This window comes from Copadichromis virginalis, linkage group LG5 (genome assembly GCF_057382275.1).
Source record: "Copadichromis virginalis isolate Kocher_CV1m ecotype Utaka linkage group LG5, C_Virginalis_male_GT1.1, whole genome shotgun sequence".
NCBI lineage: Eukaryota > Metazoa > Chordata > Actinopteri > Cichliformes > Cichlidae > Copadichromis > Copadichromis virginalis.
The window spans coordinates 19,034,432-19,061,425 of NC_140622.1; the positions used below are offsets into that span (position 1 = coordinate 19,034,432).

A 26,994-nucleotide genomic window follows, 5' to 3' on the forward strand; every position below is an offset into this window, starting at 1 on the left:
GTAAATATAATTACCTTGTTATTCTAAGATAAAAGACCTTGAAATTCCTTCCATATTATAAAGTGCTACAGATTTTCTTGCTACAGTCACGGCACTGTTCAGATGAGAGAGGCAAAGTAAGCTCATAATCCTGTCTGAAAACAAATATGTCCAATTTTAAAATGTGGTGAAAAATGGGAAATAATGAACTTCATCTGTTTGCAGTTATCAGTCTTTACCATCATGGTAAAAATAAAGATTTTACATATACATTGTATATACATAACTACCAAACATGACATCTTACACCACATCATTATTTATTTTATTTTATTATTATTATTTTTTAAACAAAACGTACGCTAAAATGCAGAAGCAATGTGTGAAAATCAGTAGCTTGCAGCACCATCTTTAGCAGCAATAATGTGAAGTAATTGTTTTCTGTGGGACTCTATCAGTCCCTCACATTATTCTCTTCTGTACCAGGTTGCTTTTTTTCATTGAGAGTTGTAACCACTGATTTATCTGCAGCTCTCTCACAGCATCTCAATCAGGTTGAGGTCTGGACATTGGGCTGTTGCAGCACCTTGATTTGTTTCTTTTTCAGTCATTCTGTTATGGGTTTGCTGGTGTGTTTGGGATCATTGACCTGTTGCTTGACCTAATTTTGCCCAAGCTTTGCCTGTCGGACAGATGGCCTTTCAGACTTAATGACTCCAAGGTGCCCAGGTCCTGTGACTGCTAAACAAACCCAAATCGTCACCCCCTCCACCACCGTGCTTGACTGGTGATGTGATGTATTTGTGCTGATAGGCTGTGTTTGGTTTTCCCCAAATACAGCACTGTGCATCAAACACCTCGACTCTCTTGTCTGTCCAAAGGAGACTGTTCCAGAAGTTTGGTGGTTTGTTTAAATGCAAAACCTGAGCAGTGCTTTGAAAACCATGCTGACATGGTGTTTTTATAGTAAGGAGGCTTTCTTCTTTTCAAGTAAGCCATACTTGTTTAGTCTGTTTGAACTGTACTGTCATGAACTTTAATATTTAAGATGCTAACTGAGGCCTGTAGCTCTTGGATTTTTTGCAGTTTCCCTGAAACTGAATGTTTTCCACTTCTGAATGATCTTTCTTACTGTAGTGTATTTACATAATTGTAAGAGCTGCTAAGGGCTGGATCATTATTATGTCCTGATACATAAAAATGTAAAATTGAAAGACTGTGTTTTGTACATTTCTTTGCATTTATCTTTCTGTGATTCTATAGTAGTAAACAGTAATTTATTTCATTTTTGAAGAGAAAATAGAGTATTTAGGATGGCAGGTTGAGGTTCTTTTGAAAAAGAATAGCTAAAACATGCAGGTGGACTAATTCATTTTTAGTTTGTGAACTTGGTTCTGTATTTTAAAGCGTGGACTTTGATTGTGAACTAGTTCATTTTATTCTGCGTGGTCCGAAGTTTCCCATTTGCGCAGATGCAAACCTTAAGAACAACAAAAGCAGCATAAGCTAAATAAATGATTTATTGTACAAAAGAAAAATGACAGTAAATAAACAACAAAAGGCAAAAATAATTGAACAGTTACTCATATGCACAACCATAGAACTACAAACGTGGGGTGATTTTTCTTTTTCTTTAACTACACAAAGAACAGAGGGATGAAGAGGGAAAGAGAGAAAAACATTAGAAGCGGTGAACCTGTCCAAAACATCATAAATGTCAACATTTGGGTTGGTATTTACATTTCTTACTCTCATATAATTATATGGAAAAAAAAACCCTCTTACATATACCAGTATACAAAGACTAAAATTCAAAATGTAACTTCTCAACAGCGTTAACCATAGTTAATATTTTGACCACGCGTTACCAGAACTGGTACCATCAGTCACTCTGTCAATAACTCAATCTGAACCTGAGAGCAAGGGGACCCTGTGGTTTTCATCTGTTTTTGGAAGGTTGGGGTGGGGGTGGGGATGTTCTTATGAGTAAAAGTTTCTGATAAACTGATAGCAAATTTTTAGGCTAACGTGAGGTAGACAGACTTTGAAATGCATTGTATTTAATATTAATAAATAAAAATGGACCAGCTTTTTCTTTTTTTTTTTAACCCAACCACTGCCCCTAAACCAACTTTTTTCCCTCCCTTTGAAATTTTCTAGCATATTCCTGCAATTATAAAAGTTACAGCACACAACATGTCATTCTCTACTTTGGCTAACAGTCCCTGGGTACTCCTCCCATTCTTACATGGGTGCTTTCACTTAAAACACACACAAAGGCAAAAGCAAACAAACAAAACCAAAAAATATAAAATCCCCCCCCAAACTTCTACGTAAGACACTCGACTCATTTTTTTTTTACGTCAAAAGAATGAAGTCTCTCTAATGCGGTGACAGGTTAAAGTTGATGGGCGGGCCTTTTCCAGTTAAAGCATTCTACAGTCATTGATCCAGACACTTATTACGCACAAGACTTATCAGCCAAAGCGGGCGTGGAGGCCTTTCAGGCCGCTGCTACAGTACATCCAGGTTCAAGATTTGATAGAGATCTGTGAGTGTATGGACAGGCCCCCGCTTCAGACAAAGTCAGGAAAGTGTGATGGCATCCAAAAGAAGTGATAACCTCGCTAGTTTATGGTTCATCACCAGAAGCTTGAATAGTTTCTTTTTTTTTTTTTAACCTATACTGTACAAGCTCTCTTGTGCTTGGTAAAACACAACACTTACCTCCTCACGCCATGAACGTCCCATAGTGCAAAATTTATTGTTGGTAAGGTAGAGTGCCCCCAAAAAGGTTTTTGTACCCCTCTTTTTTTTTAATATATACATATATCATTTATATATAATGTCAGAAGGCTCTTCCTTTATCCAACAGCATAGTGCTTTCGTTTATAACAAAAGGATATCTTTGCTTTGATACCCAGGAGACAAAGACAAGCTTCAAGCATACTAATTCTACTCTGCGTTCAAGCACTAACAAATACTTTTTTTTCCCATTATGACAGCGATGATACAGTTGAGGTTGATGTGGATGGGGGCATTTCAAAATGCAGTCAAATATGTTTTCGAAGCTAAAATCAGTGGTTGAGTTAAATTATCTTTTTTTTGTTTGTTTTCTTTGCTGTAAATCATAAAAGCTAAAATGTCTTAGTACATTACTGCACTTTTGCATTTGTATTTTTATCCATTCTGAAACTAGCAAAAAAAAAAGAAGAAGAAGCATGAACTGGTGTGTCAGGAGTAATGCATCTACCACAAACACTGCACAAAAAGAAATGTAAACTTAAAGTGATAAAACTGTAATCGTGGTTTGTGTTAATTTCAGCTCAATTATTCACTTAGGACATAGTGAGCATTGAGTCTTTTATTTCAGGGTATGCATTTTGTTGTTTTGTTATTTTTTTTATTTTTATTACATATTCAGTCCCGAGCCTCTTCAAGTTATAAAACAGTGCATTTAACTCTCTGTTTTAAACATTTACTGCAAAAGCTGAACGAGATTTTCCTTTGTTGGATAAATTAAAAACAAAACAAAAAAAACAAAAAAAACAAAAAAAAAAGGCAAAGCCTGCCCTCTTCCTTCTCCCCAAAACAGTACTGAATAACTTGGTGCATCTGGATTTCAGTTTTTCTTTAGACTTCAGTGTGCAAGGTAAACTCTTTTTTGCCAAATGGTTAACAGCAATACTGAGTTTATGTATCTGTTTTTAAATGTGGAGCTGAACTAGTAAAGTTAGGTCCATAGATTTTTGGACTAAGATGGTTTTTAGATTTTTGCCCCTTTACACCACTGCAATGGATTTTAAATAAAACAAGCAAGATGTGATTGAAGTTCAGGATATTAATTAATTGTTTAGGAATTCATTCATTTTTATCATAGTTCTCATACCCATAGTTTCCATAGCTTTCAAAGGCTCAAAAGTAATTGGACAATTTACGGACTGCAGGTTTTAGATGTGTCCTTGATCCAACTCAGCTGATTTAAATGGCTAAATTACCTCCTCAACATGTCTTGAAGTTCTCCAGATGCCTGGTAATGAACTGACCATTAGATTCAGGTGTGTTGACCCAGGGTGAGCCCTAAAACCTGTAGGACATCAGCTCTTGAGGCCTGGAGTTCCCCATCACTGCAGTAGAGCATGCATCTCAGAGGGTAGCTTTTACTGTAGACTGCATTTTAGTATTCAACTATTCAAACAATAGTTCAATTCAAAAATTCAACTATTAAAACAATTCTTATATTTAAACTATAATAATTTATGCAGTTAATTTTAAACCACTGAAAATGGGGAACTATATATGAAAATAGCTCCTAAACAGTTAACGCCATACTTTTGTTAAACCCCTTAAATTAAGGCTGAACTTGAATCACATCCTAAGGGTTTGATTTGAAAGCCTCTCTCATTACAGAGGCCAAATTACATATTACATAACATGTTATGGACCATCTGTATAACCCTTTCTTAATATTTAATTACAAAAATCTAAAAACAAACAAACAAACAAAACAAATCAAAGTTGCCGTGGAGAGATTTTGGAGATACTTGAAAATGTCAAACTCAGGTAATACACATTAAAAGAGGGTGCAGTTTTATTTTCTTTGTTTGTTTGTTTGTTTCTTTTTTTTTTGGATATCTCTAATACTCTTAGGAAGATTTTGGATTTCCTCTAATGGTACGTCCAGAAGTTAAACCTATTCACATCGTGTTTGTTTTTGTTTCTGAGCTTTTGTTAAAGTGATGGATTGCAAAATAATTTTGATAATGCCCCTTTGAGAACATTTTTATCACACTGGAAGTAAACGCATTTGTGGAATGAAGTATTTGCGAACTCACCTCAAAACTGGAATTGCTCTTAAAAGTGTAAATACTCCTGTCTCCTGTCATTTCAATCCACTAACCTGGATATTTTACAAAGATGTCATTAAAAAAATATTTTAAAAACCCACAAAACTAACATATGTCCTATAGCGCCTCATTTACCACTTTCGAAAGCTGCTCCACAAGTACAGCCTCTTTAAATCATTCATAATGTATGGTATTTCCATCACTCAGTTCTGTTTTGATTCTTATTTCATTTATAACTTTTTTGTACAGTTAGAATCAGTTTAATTACTGGACAAATGGAAACCCAGTGGAATGCTTTTGTGGCTGAGCAGAAGTGAAATCTGGTGCCGAGGAGTGGGTTCTGGTGCCAGGGGAGAGCTCAGAAAGGGTTTCAGGTGGTTTAATGTGGGCTTTACACAAATGTGCTTCCTCCAGCAGCCTAAGAGCAGCCACATCGATCCACCACCATCCCTGGAATCTTGCCGTGAATGATCTGCTGCTTGTCATTGAAGTAGAGCATGTTAATGGGAGACATCTTGGTTGGGGTGCAGCAGGGCCCCGCGGAGCCTCGCGGGTTGGCGTGCTGCACCAGGTGGGTGTGCGGGTATTTCTGCATGAACATGTACTCGCACTGGCCAGAGCAGTAGTTCGCTTTGTAGCGTTTAGGGGCAATGATCCAATCCCAGCCGAACGCCTCAAAGTCCACAGTTAGAGGGTAGCGACAGCAGCGAGACTCAGTGGAGTGCTCATCGCAGTCCAGGCCGAGGTTTCTCCGAGAACGTTTGGTTGTCTCAAGAACCTTCACCTCCAGAAACGGCTGCTGGAATCAGGGGGAGGAGGGGCAGGACAAAAAGAAAGAGGTGGTTATAAGAGAACAACAGCAGAGACATGACAGCAAAGGAAAATACAATAAACTGACAATTGGCTAATGCAAACATTTAGATAACATCAGTTATTTTCAACATTTTGGTCTGAGAATTTAGTGTGTCTCGTATGTGTTTCTTTTAAACTCTTACATTTTGGTGGTATAATGAGTCAAGGAAATCAAATGTTCCAGTAACAGGGCATACTAACCACTAGACATGGGTAAAGCAGACTTGGATTTGTCAGATTTCAAGATGACAGATGGTTGATGATCTTTAAGGCCTTTCACATAGAATGCAAGAACCCTAGAAGCGATTCTTTTCTATGTCCTGTGCTGTGCAATGATGGTTTGTCACAGTGTTGAAAAAAGCAGAGCAGAATGTGCCAGCTGAGGTCAAGCTTCACCTTGTAATGTAGATTTGTGTAACCAATAGATATGCAGAATGACAAGGAGCGGGCCCATACTGACATTTCCGTGTGGTTTTCGCTGTTGCAAGTAAAAACCACATTGTCTTGTCAACCATGTTGAATATGTGATAATGTAGGGTAAAATGAATAGAGCACCAGTCAATCAGGACTAGAGAATCGTCCATGGAAACCACCAGTCATTGGTGTTGACAAAAGGTTCCCTGTGATTGCTTTGATAGCTAGCATATAGTTGCCATCATACTTTGAATGGAAGTGAAGGGCTTACAAAAACTGTCCAGCTACTGTACAAGTTCTTGTGAAATCGTAAAAAGTGTGACACTATCAGAAATAAAGAAGTTTTGCCTTCAAAGAAAAAGTTGCCTACATGATTGTGGCTTTAGCCATCAACTGCCAGCAACAATTCACAACTGGTTGGGGAATGCTCATTTTACCTGGCAACCACAATACCTGGTGGTTGCCAGGTACTGTAAAACCAACTCTTGCCCTGTGTGACTGGGGGTTAGTGCTATTAACTGTTTTAACTCATCTCAGTCAGTCTAGCTGGACAGCAACCAACTCTTTTAACCTATTACCATACAGCAATGATAACTGATATTTCGAATATACTTCTAAATGAATCATATCTATTTTATTTTATTTTATTTTATTTTTTTTCATGTGAATGGAGAATGTTTTTGCATTATATATGCTTCTCTTGGGCAGTATTGTTAGAAGATATAGCATACATTTTTAATGCTATGCAGATGACACCCAGCTTTATCTATACATGAAGGCAGATGGCATACACCAATTAGTTAAACTACAGACATGTCTTAAAGACATATAGACCTGGATGACCTCTAATTTCCTGCTTTTACATTCTGATAAAAATTATAAAAAAAATTCTCCCTTAGTTCCACATAATGCACGGAGCATTTCTTCTACACTCTGAATTTAATAATGTAATCATTAGTAATAATTTCAAACTCCGGCTCTCTGTGTGTGTCTTTTGTCCTGTCTTTCTACCCACACCCCCAAACAGTTGCACCAGATGGCTCCCCCTCCCTGAGCCCGGCTTTGCTGGAGGTTTCGTCCTGTTAAAACCAAGTTTTTCTTTCTCACTGTTATCAAGTGTTTGCTCATAGGCAGTTATCTGATTGTTGGGATTTTCTATGTATTATAGGAATTGCACCATTCATCAACTGGATTCTTACAATCAACCAAATCTTTCTTTCTTCAGCTCTGATTAGAACATTTTATCCATCCACACGTCATTTTTGTGCAGTGCATATTCAACCACACAAAGAAAACCACACTTTGGGAAGTCGTTACGCCTGTCTGCTATTTGTGATGAAACAGTTTACTTCTGTTCTAGTTTATTTCCTCTATTTATTTGTGGGAATAAAAAACATAATTAAAGAACAAAGCAGTGTTTTAATCAGCATCCTTGGACATCTGTTTCTGGAATAAGCCTGACTAACTGTTTCTCCCTTCTTCCAATCTTTGCACTAGGCTAAACTGCAGCAGCTTCATATTCTCAATACTGTAAATATTATAATCAAACTTTGGTAATAAAAAATAACTTCTTTTCTAAAATCCTGAACTATTTCTTTATTATCTTGAACTGAGAACAAATAAAGAGTCTGACATAGACAGGCAGGGTGCTGCAGGCAGAGAATCGGCCCACCCTTACTTGCTTAATCTTCTGTTTCACTCTAAAAGGATTCATAATCTAAAACATCTATATTACAAATAAGATTTAAAGCCACTGACTGAGATCAGAATATCATCAATGCATTTTTCAACCTAAGGTGTCGCCTCCTGCTGCCCTTTAGAGAGAGTGCAGCTTCAGATTTGTAAGCTATGGCCAAGATTTTATACATGTCTGTAAATGTTGAATGAATATTATTATCTTTACCTGCACAATATATATGTCCAAAACCTTTGCAAACATCTCACCTCATGCAAGGGAGGGGGCAGTCAGTGCATTTTAAATAAAGACACCAATAATCACACCAACTCAATCCACCACAAAATGGATTCAGTGAGTTAAGTACAAAAACCCACCAAAGTGACTTCAGAGTAGTTATTTGCAGAGGTGGCAAAAGTAAAGACATTTTGTACTTAAGTAGAAGCACAGACTATCAGTACTAAAATGAAAATGAGTAAGGAAGAGGTTAAAGTGTGATTCAGCATGTGGAGGAACCCTAAAATCAGTTCTAATGGCTCGCCATCGGGAAAGGGACTCATGACTCTCAATAATTTCTATTGAGAGCTCTATTGGATTTTCTTAATGTACAGGCTGTTTTCAGCTGATCTAGTCTGCTACTGCTCTGAGTGTTACTGCTTCTTGTGGATTTACACAACTGAATTGAACCAGATGTAAGCAGATGAGTTGTCCTGGCCTATTTTCATTCTCTACAATGACAGTCTTTATGTTTGTCTTTATGGGTCTTAACATCATCAGCTTAATTTCAAATTCATCTCTGCTACACTTGATGTAACCTAACGCTGACCATGAGCACCACAGCCACTGTGCACCAGTTACACACACTGTTCTTTACTTTGAACCCACCAGAGTACAGCAAACGAATCTGTTTATCCTGCAGTAAACTGCTGATTTTTTTTCATGCCACCTTTAAATGACACAGTTAGTCTCCCTCAGAGACCTGCATTGCAGCAGGTCTCACAATTTGAAAAAACATAATGACACAATACCTATTTTAAAAACACTAGGACTACCACTGAGCAGTCCTTACTTTTAAATATAACCTCTCTTTCTTCATCTCCGAGTGAAGTTAGCTCTCTTTTTTTCTCTCCCTGCGAAATACAGCAGCTGTAAAAAACTGGACACAAACAGTTTAACCCCTGATTATAACACGTGGTTTTACCTCTTTTGTCTCTTTTTATGCGACATCCTCTAGTGATTAATAGACTAACAGGACTGCTTTTCATGTGTTGCTGTTAAGGCTCAGATTGGTTTGATGTTCTAGGGCTCGCAGTGACGTGAAATAATAATTTCCCTCAAATCTGTCAAAACCATAAGTAATGAGTCTGTTTTGCAAATGTAAGGAGTAGAAAGTACAGATACTTGTTTGAAAATGTAGGGAGTACAGATACAGATACCCCAAAATTCTACTTAAGCACAGTAACGAAGTATTTGCACTTTGTTATAGCAACATGATGAGCATTAGAAGAGTTACAAATGTAGCCTAAAAATCACAGAAGAAATAACAGATATATCATAAAATCCTTGATAAAGATGAGTGCTGTATACATACAGTGATGACTTACTGTCAATTGTCATACTGTCTTACTGAGGCACTTTAATGATTGTTACTAGTAATATCTGTGCTAAAATAAGAAATTGATATCTGAAATAAAAGTCTAGTAATTGTACAAATAGCATGTCCCTGTACGACAGTTGCAGATTCTGTAAGCTTTGTGCCATGTCAGGTGCTCAATTCATCTAACAAACCATATGGGCTCTTGACTCTATCGTAAATGAAACATTTACAATGCTGTGACATACGGTTTATAACTCCATCATTAATATTCATGTGGTGATCTGGACATCTGTGTGCAAAGGATCTGATGGGAAAGTAGAAATCTCTGATACTAAATAATGTAAGAGCAAATATATTTTCTCTACAAAGACTTTGATCTACTTTAACGAAACAAAATGGATTTCATAGCACTTCGCTCACACGGCAAGCATTTCAGCCCCTAACTCTTTTTCTACTGAACTCTGAGTACAAAGAATACAAAGAAACCACACTTGTAAGTATAAAAAGAAAAGAAAAAGAATTAAATTGAATAGTCATTTCATAATTAACTAAAATGTATGAATTAATTTGTCAGCTTTGAATAGGAAACACAACTTTCCATTTGAGCACTGACTCCATGGGCTTTGAGAGAAACTGGTCTATTCAAACATCGATAGCTGACTCTGTACGCTTGGTTTGATTCATGACCCAAGAGGTCATCTGCAGGCTACCATAACCTTGACCTTTGGGCAGAGGCGAGCACATCAAATATTTTACTCCATCATGTTTGTTTTACAAAGCCTTCTTCTCCTCACAGTGATTCCAGCTGGGCTCGAGCACACTGAAAAGAGGAAATAAGCTGAAAGGCTGTTGGGGTGAGACCATGTCAGCCTGGCCTTTAGGGCTTTTGTTGTAGAAAAAAGACCCAGAGGATCAGGAAGAAGCAGAGTTTGACTTTCTTTCTTGTTGTGTTTTGTTTTATTTTTGTACACTTGCATGTCTTTTTGATCTTTTCCTTTTTCTTGGGTTACCAAGAATAATATAGCACACTGCTGTGTGCTCAGAAGGCAGCGATTTATTGGCCAAGACACCAGAGCTGACCCCTGATACGTGTTGTGAAGAGCTGACCCAAATAATCACTTGGTAAATATTTGGTGTTGCTTAACCAGGATAGATGGCCTACATAATCCAACAGGGATGTTGTAACTGTCAGTTGCAGTAACTCTGGGATTGCTAACTAGACTAATGGTTCATGAGTTTTCCTTTGAGGTTTAAGGTTGAAGCAGCTCCATCCATTACATCAGAGGTTTAGCATTGAAAAAAGTGAAGCATACTTGCAGTGTGGAAAAAAATCCCAAGTATTCAAAGGAACACTGGGTAAAAATTAGTCTTAATTACTTAAAGTTTTCACATTTTCCCCAAGGTGAACCATTGCAAATAAACATGTTTTCGTCCTAGCAGGATCATTTTTAAATGGAGTAGTCCTTTAACTGGTGTTGTTATCTTTAAGAAAGTGAAAAAAAAAAAAAGATTTCTACCTAAAACTAAAGGAATAAAAATCAGATTTTCTGAAAAGTATTTTGCACAGAAAGAACTTTTTGTATCATTAGACGTCATTAGACTTTGTTGATATCCATAATATGGTGGCCGATCTGAAACAGCATTATACACTCCCCTTTTTGTGGACCTCCAATTTCGTCCGCTTAGACACCCCTGTGTTTTCTTCCTATCTCATTATTGTATATTTTAAAATATACTTGTCATTTTTTTGTCTCTGTGATACCACATGTTTTTATTTTATTTTATTTTATTTTACAGTCTGCTCAGGATGTTTATCCTGATGTTGTACTTGATGTTAATCTGATATTAGGAAACAATATTACAATATATGTAAAACTTGGAAGGGGATCATTAAAAAAAACACGGTATAGCTGTAGTGGCTCCTCACTAGCGACTGGTATATTTTGTGTATAAATTTTACTCTACGTGCTTCAAAGAGTTTATTGTAGAAGTAAAAATATGTGGAGAGACAGAAATGATGCACAGGATTACTGCCTTCAAGCTTTTTCTTTCACTTTTTTGTTCGATTATTAACACCAACTTATCGACTAATAATATGATCTTCTAATTGCCTTCTTTGAATAAAATCTGAATTTGCATGTGCACAAAGTGATTTCCCTCCCCATCCCAGGGACAGGTCTGAGGGTCCTTACCAGTCCCTCCTCCCCAGGTCGCAGTGAGGTAACTGCCAGGTCATTGCCACTCTCGTCAAAGGCGTTGATGTCGATCCCCCAGTTAGTGTGGGGCTGTTTGAACCAGTTCTGCAGCACGTGCTTAAAGTCAATACTTTGCCAGTGGCCGACCCTGGAATTGAGCTCTATCTTCAGGGAGCGGATGCGTATGTGGCGGCTGCCCTGCTCTGTGACTGGCTTTAGTCGCAGGATCTGCAGGTAGACGGTGGAGGTCTGCTGCAGCGGTCGCAGATACACCCACAGCTGGGCCTTCAGCACCTTGGTAAACATCAGTTTGGGGCTGAACTTGAAGAAGCAGCAGCTGGGCTTTCCATTCACCTGCACCAGAGGCTCCGCTGTGAAACAGAGGAGAGTCAGATTTATTGAAGCACACGTGGACAGTCGTTTCACCAGCATTAAGAGTGTTTGCATTTTAATCTAAATGCAAAAAAGTACTCATATTTATTCTGGTTTTCCACCTCTAATCGCATGGTTTTTCGTTTTCATCATCATCTTTTCTAAAACAACAGACAAATAAATAAATAAAGTAGTAGCAATTTAATGGTCAGTGTTTTGGATGTACAAATGCAAAATCGCCATCATCATCAAAAGGACAAACCAGCACGCTCTGTTCATATGCTGCTAATAAACAAAAGGCATCCTTCCAACTGAGTCATGTGAGGTCTTTAGAAGATAACAAAGAATTAATTAATTAGGAGAATCTGCAGCATCACTCTGCAGCTTTCTTTCTCTACTGTTTCAGAACAGCTTTCATGAATACTCAGAGGAAAACAGAAGCTTCAGTAAAAGTGGGATTTTCTCCTCTCTAATATAAAAATAAACAGTGCATTGTGAAGGCATCAGAAAGCACATATGCACTACTTCATGCTTTGTAATGGATCATAAAGCCAACGACTGTGATAGGCCTGCATGGCACAAATAAACAGAAGCACTGAATTAGTTAAAAAGGGTTGCACTCTTGAAAGGATACTTCTTATTCTAGATGTAATAGTTTGTAGGTTCTTTGGGGAAAACTATAGTTACTATGTTAGATTGTAAACACCTGGAAAAGTGCCCATAATTTACAGAAACAGTGTGATCTAAACCGAGAGAGATACCTGGTGTTCATTTTACAGCATGACAATGTTAAAAAACAAAACAAAACCCCCCCTAACATTTATTTTAATAAAAGCAGCATGTCTGTAGTAAACTGACAGCCATCCTCAGCCTGTCTGCTTGAAGGCTGTCAGTTATCTATTCAGTTACATGTGTGATTACATTAAGGTTGGAAAACAGATACATTTGCATATAAAAACAAGAATCTGTAATGGTGGCCAGTGGACAGATGGTAACCTTAGATTCCCCTGGGTCACTCATAATGAAATGGCCCACCCCTGCATTTAACTAGCAAAACTAAAACATTTCAAGGTTTCTTTTTTTTCCGAGTGGGTCCCTTTCTTACTAATGTATTTGGGGTCTGGATTAAGGGTTATGTCACAGAACACAAGGCGTCCCCTTAAAGAGCCAGATTTATTCCTGTCATGATCTCGGGCGGGCTCTGGTGTTTTGGTGATTTGCACCACATGTCAGATCTGCACATGGTCATTTACATAGACCTCCATCTGATATAATGACACGTCCATCCATTGAATTCGTTCATTCATTTCCATGTAAAGCATTCATTTACTAAGGGAAATTTATTCTGTACTTATTTGGCATAATAATGTGCCGAGAGTACAATAGATTATTTAAACTGTCCATTATCTCCGAGCAAATCGGACAAATTAAAACTACAGATTCTGCACTTTTAGGAGTTGCGGTTGTCCATCTTTTTAAAAAAGAAAAAAAAACTGTATCAACTTGTCAATCATTGCTAAATCTGAGGTTGCTCGGGCAACCTGCTTCCTGGGTCAAAAGGTTATTTGGAACCTCAGCCTAGTTAAGAAATGGGATCAGGGGTCAAACCTGTCAGCCTCTTTACATCTCAGGGGTGCTGGGGAGGGGCAGCTCTAACAGCCAGATTGAGTTTGAAGGTCAAGGTCAACCCTTTGGCAATAGTAATATGTCTTTCTTCACGTCACGCCTTTTCACCAGAGAATCGTTGGAAACCTCAGGCGCACACATAACAACGCTGAATCACTTTGTTGTTGTTTTGATTAGGGTGGAGATTCTGCAGCCAATAGTGAATTGTTTATCAAACCAGGAGAGGACACTGCAATTTAATTATGGGCATGCATTGAGGGATAAGAATTCACTGAGGTACAAATGGACTGTCCATTAGAAGAGTCCAAGGCAAGCATTGAATAAGGGCCAAGTTAGGGACAGACGTGGTCCTTCAGCCTGTATTTCCAAGTCATTAGTGAGTGTAAATTATACAGTGTCTCACGCTGGACAAACAATGTTCCTTTTGGGGGGTTGCTGGGGTCACAGCAATTAACGTGGGTGGTGTTGTGTTTGCTCATCAGCACAAAACTGGTAATGAATTATTCTGCAAATTTGCTTGTGATTAATACTTTTTGTTGTTTTGAGTCACTGCAGATGAGGACGTGAATACACCAGCACTTCCTTTGCAAACACATTTCATCGCCTTTGTGAGAAAAATCCAACAAATGCTGAGGGGATGAAATGGTCAGTTTCTCAAGCAGAGTAATCCGAGAAGCAGGGCCTGCACGCCGTGATCCAGCGAGGTCCCCGGTTATTAAACACACATGCACAACATATGAGCTACGTCATGTTAAACAATGACTGCATTGATAGGTGAAATCAATTTGTGCCTTTATGGATCCTGTTAGTGCACAAGTCAGAGGAAAACCATGGAGGATGAATGCCTGCAGCTTAATTACATCCCACGCCTTGCCAGAGTGCTCCACGTGTGCAAAACGAGCAGGTCTAGCTTGTAAAGATCCAGAAAAAAAGCGGTGGGACATTTAATCCTTCCACCTGAAGTAACCGCTGTTGAAAAGCTTATAATTTTATGGAGAGACTGTTTTTATGGCTTAATTTCCTGCGCAATTTACACAGGTATAAGCTCTGTGTTTTAACACTGACTTCAATAATGAAGTCAAGATAAGAAGTCTGATTATGCGTCCAGCACCACCTACTGGAGCACAAACACCTCTCTCGTCAGCTAAACTGAAGATGAAAAGTAGAAACTAATTACTTTACAGTAAGAGCACTCATCTCATTTTATTCAAACTGAAATCCAAATTAAAGACGGAAAGAAAGAGACTGTGTTTTTGCAAAGGAAACCAGGTTTGTTTGATTTTCCTCCTCATGTTTCCTGCCTGCTTCATTATTATAGCGCTTTATTTCCCTGTGGTATAATTGCAGCATATGTAGCGCATGGATTTTACTGCCAACACGCAGCGGGCCTGCAGGTGAGCCTATCAAACATCTGGTGGACTCCCTGGGTACCTGTGTTCCATGGCTAGCCTCCTATACATGCATGTAAGAGGAGCCTTATAGAATATAAGGGTTTATTCAGCATGCCATCTGTCAGTTTTCATACAGTCCTCGCCCATTTAAATGCTTTTAATAAGTGAACACAGTGACGTTCCTGAGGGATGGATGAGAACTGAGCCGGGTAAGCTGTTGAAAACAGATGGAGAGGGAAAGTTAGGGTGTAGTTATACAATGAATAAGTAATATGAGACCGAGGAATGCACCTACAGTAGAAGGATAGATTTTATACATACATGTATTTATACATATATGTATATATGTCCGTATATATATATATATATATATATATATATATATATATATATATATATATATATATATTACAAAGGTTTCTACTGTTTTGTTGTGGCAACCTGTCCACTCAGTCACATACACAGTATGCCTCAATGTGAACTTATCTGTTATATATCTTAAATTTATTTTTTAAATCAGTCAAAAATGTTCCTTGTCAAATAAAGCAAAGAAACAACTTTTTTAATAGTGAATAACCACATAGTTTGACCAAAGTTCATAAACTGTTTATATCCTTTCCTAACTTGCATTGGAAATTGCAATGACGCCTAGCTGTGCAGCAGATTACCCCAATCAGGTGGAAGTACGCGGCTCAGATGTGGTGGTGAGAGAAATGGTCACCTATTGTTAATGTCCACATGGATAATGCATAATAGTATGACCCTAGATAGGAGTTTCATTTGCATATATATCTATATTTTCTTTTCTTAATGGGAAATGCAAATGTGCCATTTTGTAGTGAGTGTGTGTTTGGGAGCCTTCGTGTTGAATAAATGTGACTCTAGGGTATCCCTGCGCACCTCGGCATATTAATCATCGTGACACGTTCACGACCCTTCTAATAAGACAGGGGCCACAGTGCACCCCCTCAAACATCCCATCCCACCCCAGCCCCGCTCCCTCTTTGTTTCTCGGCCAGTCCCAGGGGAAAGGAGAGGGTGGTGGGGGAGGCCGAGCTCGAGCTGAGGATGGAGGATGTGTGTGCGTACTTGTGTGTGTGTATGTGTGTAAAGTTAGACCCCCTCATTCAGAAGCCCTTCCCGGGGACAACGGCAGGCACAAGACTCCTATTAGGACTGAGCACAGTAGCCCCCCAGGAGCAACAAAAGACACCTCCTAATGCACCCTGTTCTAGCTCAGTGAACACACACACATGGAAACATGCAGCCACACATAAATGCACAACATACACCAGCTCCAAACCAACTGCCCTCAGCAAACACAGTAAAACTCATTGTTTTTTTGGAGTTTCACATGTTTGTAGCGAAGGGGCACGGCTGCTGGGCAGAAGGATGGGGAGAGCGAGTGCGCATTGAGAACAGCAATAAGGTGGACAGCTGGACAGCACGGAGCACGCCCGGTTCTCACTGCTTGTGTTTGTGTGCAGCCACACATACATGCAGGACATTAAAGCCACAGGACAATGTTCTGCTTTGTTAAATGCAAAACTTTTCTCATGCGTTACACAAGCAAGTAGAGGGTTTTAATTGACTCAAAGGCATTTTTTAAAAATTGCTATCAGACTTAAGTGAGAATGAACACTAAAATATCAGATGATTATTTAGTTTAATAGACACAGAGCCATAAAATAATAAAAAATAAATGAATTTGCAGGTATTAAATTCCCCCAACTGTCATGCACAGTACTCATTTCTATACAACAACACATTTAACTTCCAAGGAAAGTCAGAGCAAATTTTCCTAGTTGAGCTAAAATGACCCAAAGAGCAAAAAACAAAACCAAACAAAAAACTTTTATGTGAAACTTTAGCCAACCTTTTTAAAAAAAACAAAAAACTACCAATCAGAAGTACTCACACAGCGCTATTCTAGACCTTTAACTTCCTGTTTATTAATGTCTCACATTATTCACATAAAATGTTGAGAGTGTGCTTCAGCTCAAACTTTTCACTGCAGCTACCCCAAAAATATGTCAGTCAGGTGGATATTCATCAGGTTTACAGACATTATTATCTCAAAACAATCTGAAATTTCTTGTGTAAGATTACTGTTTAAGAGTTCTTCAGCAGGGATGTATCACTGAACTACACGATGGAACGGGGAAGGATAAAATCACCTGTGAACTACTTACAGATTTTATTTTATTTTATTTTTTTTTTAGGATTTATTGTCTAAATCTCCCTGCTACAAGTGATACCACATGCTACAGCCATAGTATAACTACAGCCTAGCGTATTCTGGTTGTTGCTTCTCAATGAAATTAAGTGTAGCAATATTTTTCATTTTTTAAAACATTGCATGAAACTTTTCCAAATTGCCCCATATATCTGGATAGCTAGAAATAACCGTGACACAGAAAGTTGCTGGAAAGAAAAACAAAACAAAACAGAGAATGACACTAATGCAGATCCATGAAACCAGAGCTGGAACCAGGTACAGCTCTAAGCTTGGTTTGGCTTATCTAGACCAGACTACTTCATGTAATAGGTGGTGCTTTCTCTCTCTGACAAAAACAGGCATAAAACGAGAACCATACATTAGTAGGTTGTGCATTTGGTGTTAAACTCTTCACAGTTAGAGGGACTGTGTGTGTGCAGGCTGAGTTATTAGGGTTTAGTCCCTGCAGTGGAGTGATCTGTCTACTTTAGTGCTCTATATATTTCTTGACTAGGACAGGAAGGTGCACAGGTGGTCTAACACTTAGTGTTTGAGGTGAAAATTTTAAAAAGCCACTAAAAATGATCTTTTCATCTGACTGAGATTTTATTTTGGCACGTATAATGCTGTCATGCAGACTGTTTGCCAAATCTGCTCAAATTTGATTGGTCAACACTCTTTGGACTACAAGCAGACTACAAACAGACACCAGAAATCTTCCACTGCAAAGCCTGCAAAATACAGATATTAGCTCAGATATTAGAGATTATTTTTCTGATAGTACAAAAATGCATTATTCGTAGTTATTGTCAATGTTACTCTTTTCATTCCAATGCACCTGACATGCTGTGAGAAAACGATACGTAGCAGCGGTTTTTAAACCACTGCATCAAAATGTATGTTTATATTTGAAAAACCGCCCTCAGAAAATCTGGATTCTGAAAATGTTCACCTGAGCCACAGCTGATATTTAAAAGCAAAGCAAAACTGAAAACATGAGCACAAATGAAGACACACGCTTTGCCCCACTTGGTTAATAACGGAAAATATAATTTTTGCTGTTTAGAAAACAAATGATGCACATCTCTCAGTTTTTGTGCAATCATTTAATCTACAATCATTACATATTATTATTTAAAGATTATAGTGAAAAGGCAGAAAACATTTTAAATTTTTATAATTTGAACTACTGTAGGAGAAAGAAATACCTATGAACAATAATAATATTAGAATTAATTTTTAAAATAATATTAATGACTGATTTCTCAGAAACTTTCATACTTTCCAAAGGTGTCCAGTGGGGTGAACTGGACTCTTACATGCCAGTTCAAGCCCTGAGATCTACAGTATATCACTATTCACCAGTACATCCACCATTCAGACCCAACAACACCAGTTTTAATCTCCATTTACAATAATCTTAATCATTCATCCAAAACAAATTATGAAACATTTTGTGTTGCTTCCAATTTTTTTTTTTTTTTGGTTGGTAATGTTAACAAAAGTAAAAATAAATAGCTACAAGTTACAATCTGTCAGCAGCTTCCCACCCTTCAACCAGCAACATGTAATTGTTGCTGGATTACATAACAAAGCCAGGGCTACTGCTGCAAGGAATCGAGGTGAGAATTCATCAAATTTTCAGCCACTGGCTCAGATTTATTATGTCACTTTAGATGCCTGCTGAAATAATGAAATCACGTTTCATAATTATGCAGACGACATCCTCATTTATCTTTCATCTTATGTGAATGCACAGACAAAGCCATTCAAACTTTTAGCAGATATTACACAAGCAAACTCTCACTGACCTCTTTTGAACTTCTACACTAAGTGTCTTGTGAATTTTTAAAAACTTCATGTTGAAACACTATGTGAAGTCTTTTAAAATTGAAATCAAATGTTTCATATAAATATGTTACACAATCAAACACGCACTGACCGATCAGCAGCTCCGGCAGCCTGAAATATGAATCTCCTTTGTTCTTAAAACTCATCCCTCCTTAGCTGCTACCCCTTACACATTCATGTCAACTGTTTAAACAAAATGCAAACACTTCTGCCTGCAAGTTCGAACTCACTAAGCTACTGAGAAAAATCCCTGAGGCCACCCAAATCTGTCAGAGCCTGAGCCAAGAGTTTTCTCTAAAAGGCAAAGTCAGTGTGGCCAGATTGTGCCAAACCTCCCTTGAGGAAGCTTTTTTCCCTCTTTTCCTCAGTTATAATCAACATAATATGGCCATAGTTCCCTTCATGAGCTTCTCTTTATCCAATTCTGCTGTACATTATATAAATCAAACTTGGCCCTCGTCCCTAAAGAAATTACTCAAACCATGCATTTTCACAACTTCCATAATGAATGTCCTCGGGTGATGTGGGTATGGTGAGGAGAAATACAACCACAGGTGATAAATACGGTACGAAGCTGCTCTCTTTTGCCGCAGAAAAGAGGCTGATTAAATTTTCATGCAGATAATAATGAGGTAATCCACTGTTAATTGTGCCTCTTTCCAACATACTGGCTCCCTCGTGGGATCCAACGTTGCGCCCACGCAGCATTTCGTTTGCTTAAATGCCTTAGATTTAATGGACTCTTCCATAAACTGATCCTCAGCACCTCCTCACACATCACCACACAGAGCCTGAACACATTCATCAACAATAATCCCCTCAATGAGCTCCGTTTTATCTTTTCACTCCCCTTTTCCTCCTCCTCCCTCGCGTCCCTATATAGGCCTTAATTACTGGTCCAAAGTAATTATTTCGTTTATTAGTGGAACGTAACATCTGTTTCAGGTCTTTTTAATTGTACCTATAAAACCCTTCCATTATTTCTGTCCCTTTAGGATAAGATTGGGCTGCTTGTTGCTCCCTGTGGACTTGCTCTCTTCTTCCCTCCGCCTCCCCACCAGAGCCATAGCATGAGCCACGGTGCACCTTTCTCCAGCTCCCTCTCTGAAACCCTTTAAAGAAGCAACAAGGAACTCAGCAGCGATACACACACCAGCTGAAAAAGCAGCAGGAGGAAATATGTATGTGCAGTAGTGTCTTCAAACATGGATTAATGCGGTCTTACATCCATTCTTCTTGTATTATTGATGAAGGTGGTATATTTCCAAATGCCAGGGGGGAAAAGCCAGCTGCAGGGACTGGTACACAGGAGCGTGGGAATAGAGGAAGGAGGGTGGAAGGAGTGAGATTCCTGAGGTCCTGGGGAAATTTTGTCCCCGTATTAATAGACTTTGGTCCCTTTGAAATTTTATTAGCCATAAAGTTGACGGTACGTTGTGCAATTTCTACAGTCGTACGGACGTGTCTTAAGTTTTTACTCCTTTTTAAACAAACCGCTCATGCCTCAGCGCCCAAACAATTCAAACACCAAAGTTTATCTTTCCCTGAACTGATGCCAGCAACTACACAAGGAGAACAGGTGTCATCGTCAAACTGAGACTATATCTATAAAAACCTCACATAGTCATCAACTTCCAGCAAACACTGACCAGTGAGTTGAAGACAGTCCGGCTGCTGGTGCTCTGTCCTTTTAGCGCTCTCCCTCTTAATTTTTATGGTTCCTGCACCTTCAGGAAATGACCCTTTTATAGGGTCAACACTATAAAAGACTTGTTTGTGTGTGTGTGTGTGTGTGTGTGTGTGTGTGTGTGTGTGTGTGTGTGTGTGTGTGTGTGTGTGTGTGTGGTGGGGGGATAAGTGTTCAAGTTACTACCGGTTCGTCTTTGCTGCCAAAGAAAGAGACCTGATGAGGTTAATAGTCTCCTCTTCCAATATATCACATAGCTGTGAACTCTGTGACCCTTTTTGTCAATAGGAGAACTTTTCTCTGGAGTGTGTGTGTGACTGTGTGAGTAGGTGTGTGTGGGCACCCTGTGTGTCTACACAAGCGTGCACATGTGGAAAATGGCACATGCATACCTCGACATGCGTGTGGATGTCTCTCTTTAATCGAGAGTTGTGTAAACCGATGCTCGTGCTGGCTGAATGTGGTTCACCTGAATAGGATTACATAACAATGCCAGCATAAAATGGCATAATGTAGGCCTCTACTATTTACTGAACAAAACGTCGGGATAAAATAGTTTAAAAGTGAAAGTGCTATTTAAGGATGCATTCAATGTGGTGGTCTTGAGTTCTTCTAAACCTTAAGTGCTCGTCCCACTAATGGTTTAAGTGTTTTGCTGCAAACTGCCAGTCATTTCTCACATTTTGGACACACTAATATATCCATAAGCTGAAAAAAAGACTCTTTGCAGCAAAGAAAAGACATTCACTAAATCTAAAGAATGACCAGCAGTACAATAACTTTCTTGTGGCCTTTAAGTCTATTGCAGTAAATGAAGTGCAGTAACTGTCTGAGCAATTACTGTAATGCTTCTTCTGGTGTTTTCTACTGGCTGGCAGAAGTCATAAAGTGTGCCAAATTAGCATTAAGACATACAGAAGAAGAAAAGGGGAGAAAAAAAAGAAAGAGGAGGTTGCCGGTGGCAGAGGAAGGTCTGGACTGAAGGTTTTTTGGACAGGTGACAAATGAGAGACTAGTGGGGTCAAATCCTCACCCCACCTCGGGCAAAACAAACCAAGCCCCAAAATACACACAATTAGACACATAAATCAACAAATAGGAACACAAATAGAGCAGCTCACACGTAGATACACATGCATGCATTTGTTAATAAAGATTCTCTGACACGCTGATCAAAGCCGAGTCACTTTTTCTGTGAGGGAAACAAGCGGAGCGGTTTACCTAAACAGCACGCTGTACAGAGGGGAGATGTTTCAGTACATAAAGTGCCGCACTATGATATAAATAGATGTACTTTTCCATGAAATTTCATAGTAATTACAGACCAGGAAGCATGGACCCTCTCAACCCCCACTGCGGCACCCACGTACCTTGAGTGAATACTAAGAAGCAACTCTGGCACAAGTCCAGTTCAGTATGTACTGTGTGAACCCCCGTGGCCCAATCAAAGGCAGTGTGCACGACTGTGAAAGGGTGATTGGGTTCGAGGTGCACAGGGAATAGTGTTTGAAGTCTTCCTTCTATCAGAGAGACAGAAAAGGGCACTTTTAATCCTGTGGGATCACTAAGGCGCCACAGGCAAAGGAGATGCGCTCATTCTCTCAATTCTTCCATGAGTACCGGGGGGGAAAAAAGAGGAAGGAGAGAGGGGGCTAACGGGGAAGAAGGTGGAGGCGGGTGTGAGGGGGAACACAGAGAGAGAGAGAGAGACTGAGCTGATGATAAAAAAACAGGGTAGCTGACGTAAAGAGATGAGGCAAACAGATGAGAGGGGAAGTGCTGCTCCCTAACATGACAGATTCAGCAGTAATGTCAATCAGCCACTGTGGGGCTGTCAGAAATGCGCAATAAGCTCACACAATGCCTTTTTCTGGCTTGATGAGATATCAAATCCCTTTGCACTGTGTGTGTGTGTGTGTGTGTGTGTGTGTGTGTGTGTGTGTGTGTGTGTGCATTAGAAACAGAATATGTATGCGTGTGAGGTAGTGCAGAGGATGGAAACCGGGGGTAAAAATATAATTTGAAGTCACTGTGTTTCCCAGAACGTACATTGAGTGTGTCAGCAATGCAGTCGAATGTGAGATTTCTTAATCAGCCAATCAGAGAGGTAACAATAACAAACCAAATACACTCTACATGTGTTTGTGAGCAGGTAACAAAAGGGGAAACAGGGACCGCACTCACGTATTTATGAACTGCTGCTTATATTAAGCAGTTTGAAATCAAATCAAATCTTTCACCTGCGGTAAGACATCATCTGTGCACTGATATCCTTTTTATGAGTTATAACAATCAACGCAAACAGAAAACTTGAAGGATGTCTGAGGTTCAAAATAATGTTAATAATGTGAGAACTAAACAGCACATATGGCCTCCTCTAACTTGCATTGAAATAGAGCAATTTAGAGGACATTTCAATAGCTGACATTTGAGTTAATGTTTTTTTGTTTTTATAATGACAAAGACAGGTGGTGCTTTCCATTACAGGTGAGTGGCAGTAAACACACACACACACACACACACACACACACACACACACACACACACACACACACACACACACACACACACACACACACACACACACACATATATATAGGTCTTTGTTCAACCAGGGAGTGAAAAAAAAGGATTATTTGCAGAGTGTTTCATCCGCCTTGTGCAGAATATATTACGTGTGTAAATGTTGTTGAACCCGGCGCTTCACCAGGAAAAGGTCACACACTCCCCTCGACCCTAAGTGATTCTCTGTCTTTGTGTACTCTTGGTGAAAAAAAAAGAAAACGAGCTGCGCCTATAAACTTCGCATTTAAAAGGCAAGTGCGGCCGAGGGGGGCCGCTGCATGAGGCGAACAATAGCAGCTTTTTGGACACACTTTTTCTCACTGCGATGAACAGCAGGGGAACCGGTAGAGCCTCCTATAAAAGAGCGATAGAGCACAGCTGCCAGGGTTCAAAAGTAATTTTATAAAATGTCTCAGAGGGGGCCTGCCTGTGGTTTATCTGTGGATTTATGGGAAACAATGGGAGGGCAAGCAAATTGTTAGAGGACAATAATCAGAGGGCCTCGAGATGTGATAACTCCAGAATTTAAGGTCTTTATGCAAAGGAAGACATTAAAGGATAAAGTGATGCAACTGCCAGCCAAATGCTGCATTATCATTAATAATGCACTTGACATTCAAACGGCTCTGCCATGCCTCGTGTTCTTAAAACGTTATGGGAGAAATGGAGAGTTTAAACGTGACAGCTAGGAGTCCAGCAGCTAAATATTAAACACTCTGCTTCATCATCATCATCGTCAAGAAGACAAAAGTCAATCAAGCCATATTGGCGCTGTCCGTTCAGAGTGATGAGGTTCTTTGTGCTACCAGTTATTGATTTATCAGTTTCACACATTATCCCCTCTTTTTGACAGCTGTCTAATTTTGCCAGTTAGTTTCCTTTAATCTCAATCACTAAGAGTAGGTTAGGTCACCGACTGTCCCCGCAGCAGGCCTGAGCCACTTGAACCTATACTGCTCCGCAATTACGCGCATGACGCATTTGGAGACAATATCATTGTTAGGTTGTAAACTATTACTCACGCTCAGAGGCCATAGTAATCACGGACTCCGTGGTGGCGTGGTACTCATCCTCCTCCATAAACTCATCCTGGGACGAAGCATCTCCCTGGAAGTCGTGATGGTCCAGAAGCTGCTGGAGCGGGGGCGCCTTGGGCAGCAGCTGATTGACCACCTCCCGGCTGATGTTGGGCGCCTGCTTCAGACGCAGTTTGCTCAGGATCTGGGACTTGATGGTCTCCAGTCTCAGCACTTTGCTCTGCTCCCTCCAAACACAAGCGGAACACTCGTGAGAACCGGCGTCCTCGTCCAGCAGAGATAGCCCGGCATCCGTGGGCGTCTCGCTGGCAGGAGGCAGCAGCAGATTGGGCTCATCGCTCCCCGACTGTCCCAAGGAGATGAGCACCATCAAGCACAGTAAGAAGTTGTACCTCGGCATGACGATGCGTGGACAACAGAAAACGCAACTTTTCCTCCCCTTCCTTAGCTTGTTTTTTACGCACTTTATTCCGTTAGATCCCGTCTCTCGAATCTGCGCCGCTCCTCGTCTTAGCCTACAAACGGCAAAGAATAAGTGACATGCATCTAATCCAATACGATCACCCCGAAGTTTCTCTTTTTGTAATATTCTTTCTTTTTCTTTTTTTTTCTTTTAACAAAAAAAGTGCGCGCAGAGGGTGTCGGTACAAGCTCCTTTGATTGAAAGTTAAATGCCTGGTGAATGCATAGCCTGCTCACGTGCAGTATAAGCTAATTGTTGTTTTCTGTACAATTTTAGTCCACGGAGGTGTGAGTATGTGCAGAGGTGTCACTGAAAAATGTGCAAGTACGGTCAAAAAGGCGCTCTTTATATATCTCAGCTGCCCGATGTCGTAATCCGCCTCCATTGGCTAAGATTGCAACAAAAGGCTTTTAGGTCTGTCACCAAGTCAAGAGGGACAGAGGAAGGGAGGGTGTGCGCACCGTTAAGAGAGTATAAATGTTTTTACAGTGCACAAACAATGTCTCCCATTAGAGATAACCTATAGCCCAATTAGGTTATTAGGATGATGGCAAACTGCTCACTACGCATGTTTTTTTTTGTGGGTTTTTTTTAAAAATAGGTTAAATGTTCAATGGTGCCAATTTAAAAAGAAAAATCAAAAAGAAAAAAGCTAAATGGATTTCTCGCAAATTTACCACAGCCAATCTTGAAGCGTGCACATAGCATTTATGGTGTAATTAAACTGGTAACTCGAAGATAAGAATTTATCATGTAACTAGACCAGATGGTATTATGCAGATTATTTAGATATATTCTTGTAAGGCTCTTCAAAATGAAAGTGAAAGTTTTCATTGAAACCAATAAGAAAGGACACACTCACGTTTTCCTTGAAAAATAATAGCTCCACATGTACAAGGGTGCATTCATAAAGGCTGATCATGATTTTGATAGATTATGTTTAATAACCCTACACCTCGGAGACTTTTGAGCCATTAAGCAGCAGCACGTCTGTAAGCTCTCAATTATAACGTAGATGGACTCATTAGTATACACAGACCCGTGTGAATGCCATTTGTACCAATCAGTATATGAACTAATGAGCAAGTGACGCATGCAATTATAGTGAGCTGTGGAATTTCAATCTTTCCTGAAACATCATCCAACGATATATAAACATGTGAGAATGTTATCTAAATGGTGCCCAAGAACCACGCTCATATACATATTTTCATATGTATATCATTGGAGGGGGGGTAAGTTAAATCTTTATTCTTCCAAAATAGGCTAAAAGTTTTGCAGCACCACCTCTTTGAGCGATGAGCAGCCTGTGCGACCACACCGACATCTGCTGGAGAAAAACATAGTTGCGACTGCAGGTCTCGTCTCAAAGCTGCGAGCCTCTCTGTTCATTGGAGGCTGTGTTTTGTAAAATTCACCTTCAGGAGCTGCACTCTAAAGCAGGAACTCTATTGGTTAGGTACATTTCATCCATTACTAAAGAACTGAGGATTCTCCATTGCACCTCCAATACAACGAATGAAATTCATTGCAATGAATGCATTACTTGGTCATCTCACAAATCTTTACAGTACCAAAGTATCAAAGCGTCCTTTTACAACAGGCTTGGAGACATCAGACATGAAAGCATTGGTAATATGTCTGGTGGTATGTGCTCAACTCTTTTAGTTATTCTCTTCCTTTCAGAAAAATAATTTTTGCTCCGTTAAGATAAATCATTAGCAAACTGGATCAAAAGACAAAAACAAATGAGTCCTGAAGTGATGAGACACTCATGTTCATTCTACTGCAGTTGCCACTCATCCGTCCTCTGCACGTTTGCATGTTTTTCTGTTCACGTATGCAGATAAAGTGTGAATCATTTGCATGATCAGATTTGCTGATCTAACATCTACTCCGAGCCTTAACATACTAAACCCACATACAAACACTGAAGCTCAGAAAGGCTTTGTAAAACTTCATGTAAAATGATCAATGAGGTTTCTACATGATATATACACAGTGAAATAGATCCGGTTTCAGTAAACTTCATGGTCTTTGCATTGATGGGTGTAAAAAAAAAAGGGCCAGCCTTTTTTTGAATAACAGTTATATCTCACGCACACCAGAATAAACAGTCATTAATGAGGCAGTCATTGATTCAACAAAGTGTCACAGCACTGAGTCTACAGTAAGCAGTCCTCACTGTTGCTACGCAGTGACAAACTACAGTTCAGAGGAAAGCT

At 39.4% G+C, this 26,994-nt stretch overlaps 1 protein-coding gene across 2 annotated transcripts; it reads right to left on the minus strand.

The window, feature by feature from the left end:
- Nucleotides 1–1,481: 1,481 nt before the first annotated feature.
- LOC146709475 (growth/differentiation factor 11-like) lies at nt 1,482–25,182 on the minus strand. 2 transcript variants are annotated; one of them, XM_085456427.1, is made up of 3 exons: nt 24,292–25,182; nt 11,557–11,930; nt 1,482–5,625 (listed from the first exon to the last, which is right to left on the minus strand). In XM_085456427.1, exons 1-3 carry the CDS (start codon nt 24,704–24,706, stop codon nt 5,245–5,247), a joined length of 1,170 nt encoding a protein of 389 aa, XP_085312553.1. In that variant the 5' UTR covers nt 24,707–25,182; the 3' UTR covers nt 1,482–5,244. The 2 variants fall into 2 exon arrangements, with proteins under 2 accessions (XP_085312553.1, XP_085312554.1); XM_085456428.1 differs by having other exon boundaries at nt 1,482–5,622; nt 24,292–25,181.
- Between the last annotated feature and the right edge of the window lie 1,812 nt (nt 25,183–26,994).

Bases quoted from the DNA above. Each gene is read 5' to 3' on its own strand.
- LOC146709475 (XM_085456427.1), bottom strand. From the start codon at position 24,706: ATGCCGAGGTACAACTTCTTACTGTGCTTGATGGTGCTCATCTCCTTG. The intron at 11,931-24,291 runs GTGAGTAATAGT...TCTGTTTCACAG, and splicing joins GATTACTATGGCCTCTGAGC to CGGAGCCTCTGGTGCAGGTG. The intron at 5,626-11,556 runs GTAAGGACCCTC...CCCTGATTCCAG, and splicing joins GACCTGGGGAGGAGGGACTG to CAGCCGTTTCTGGAGGTGAA.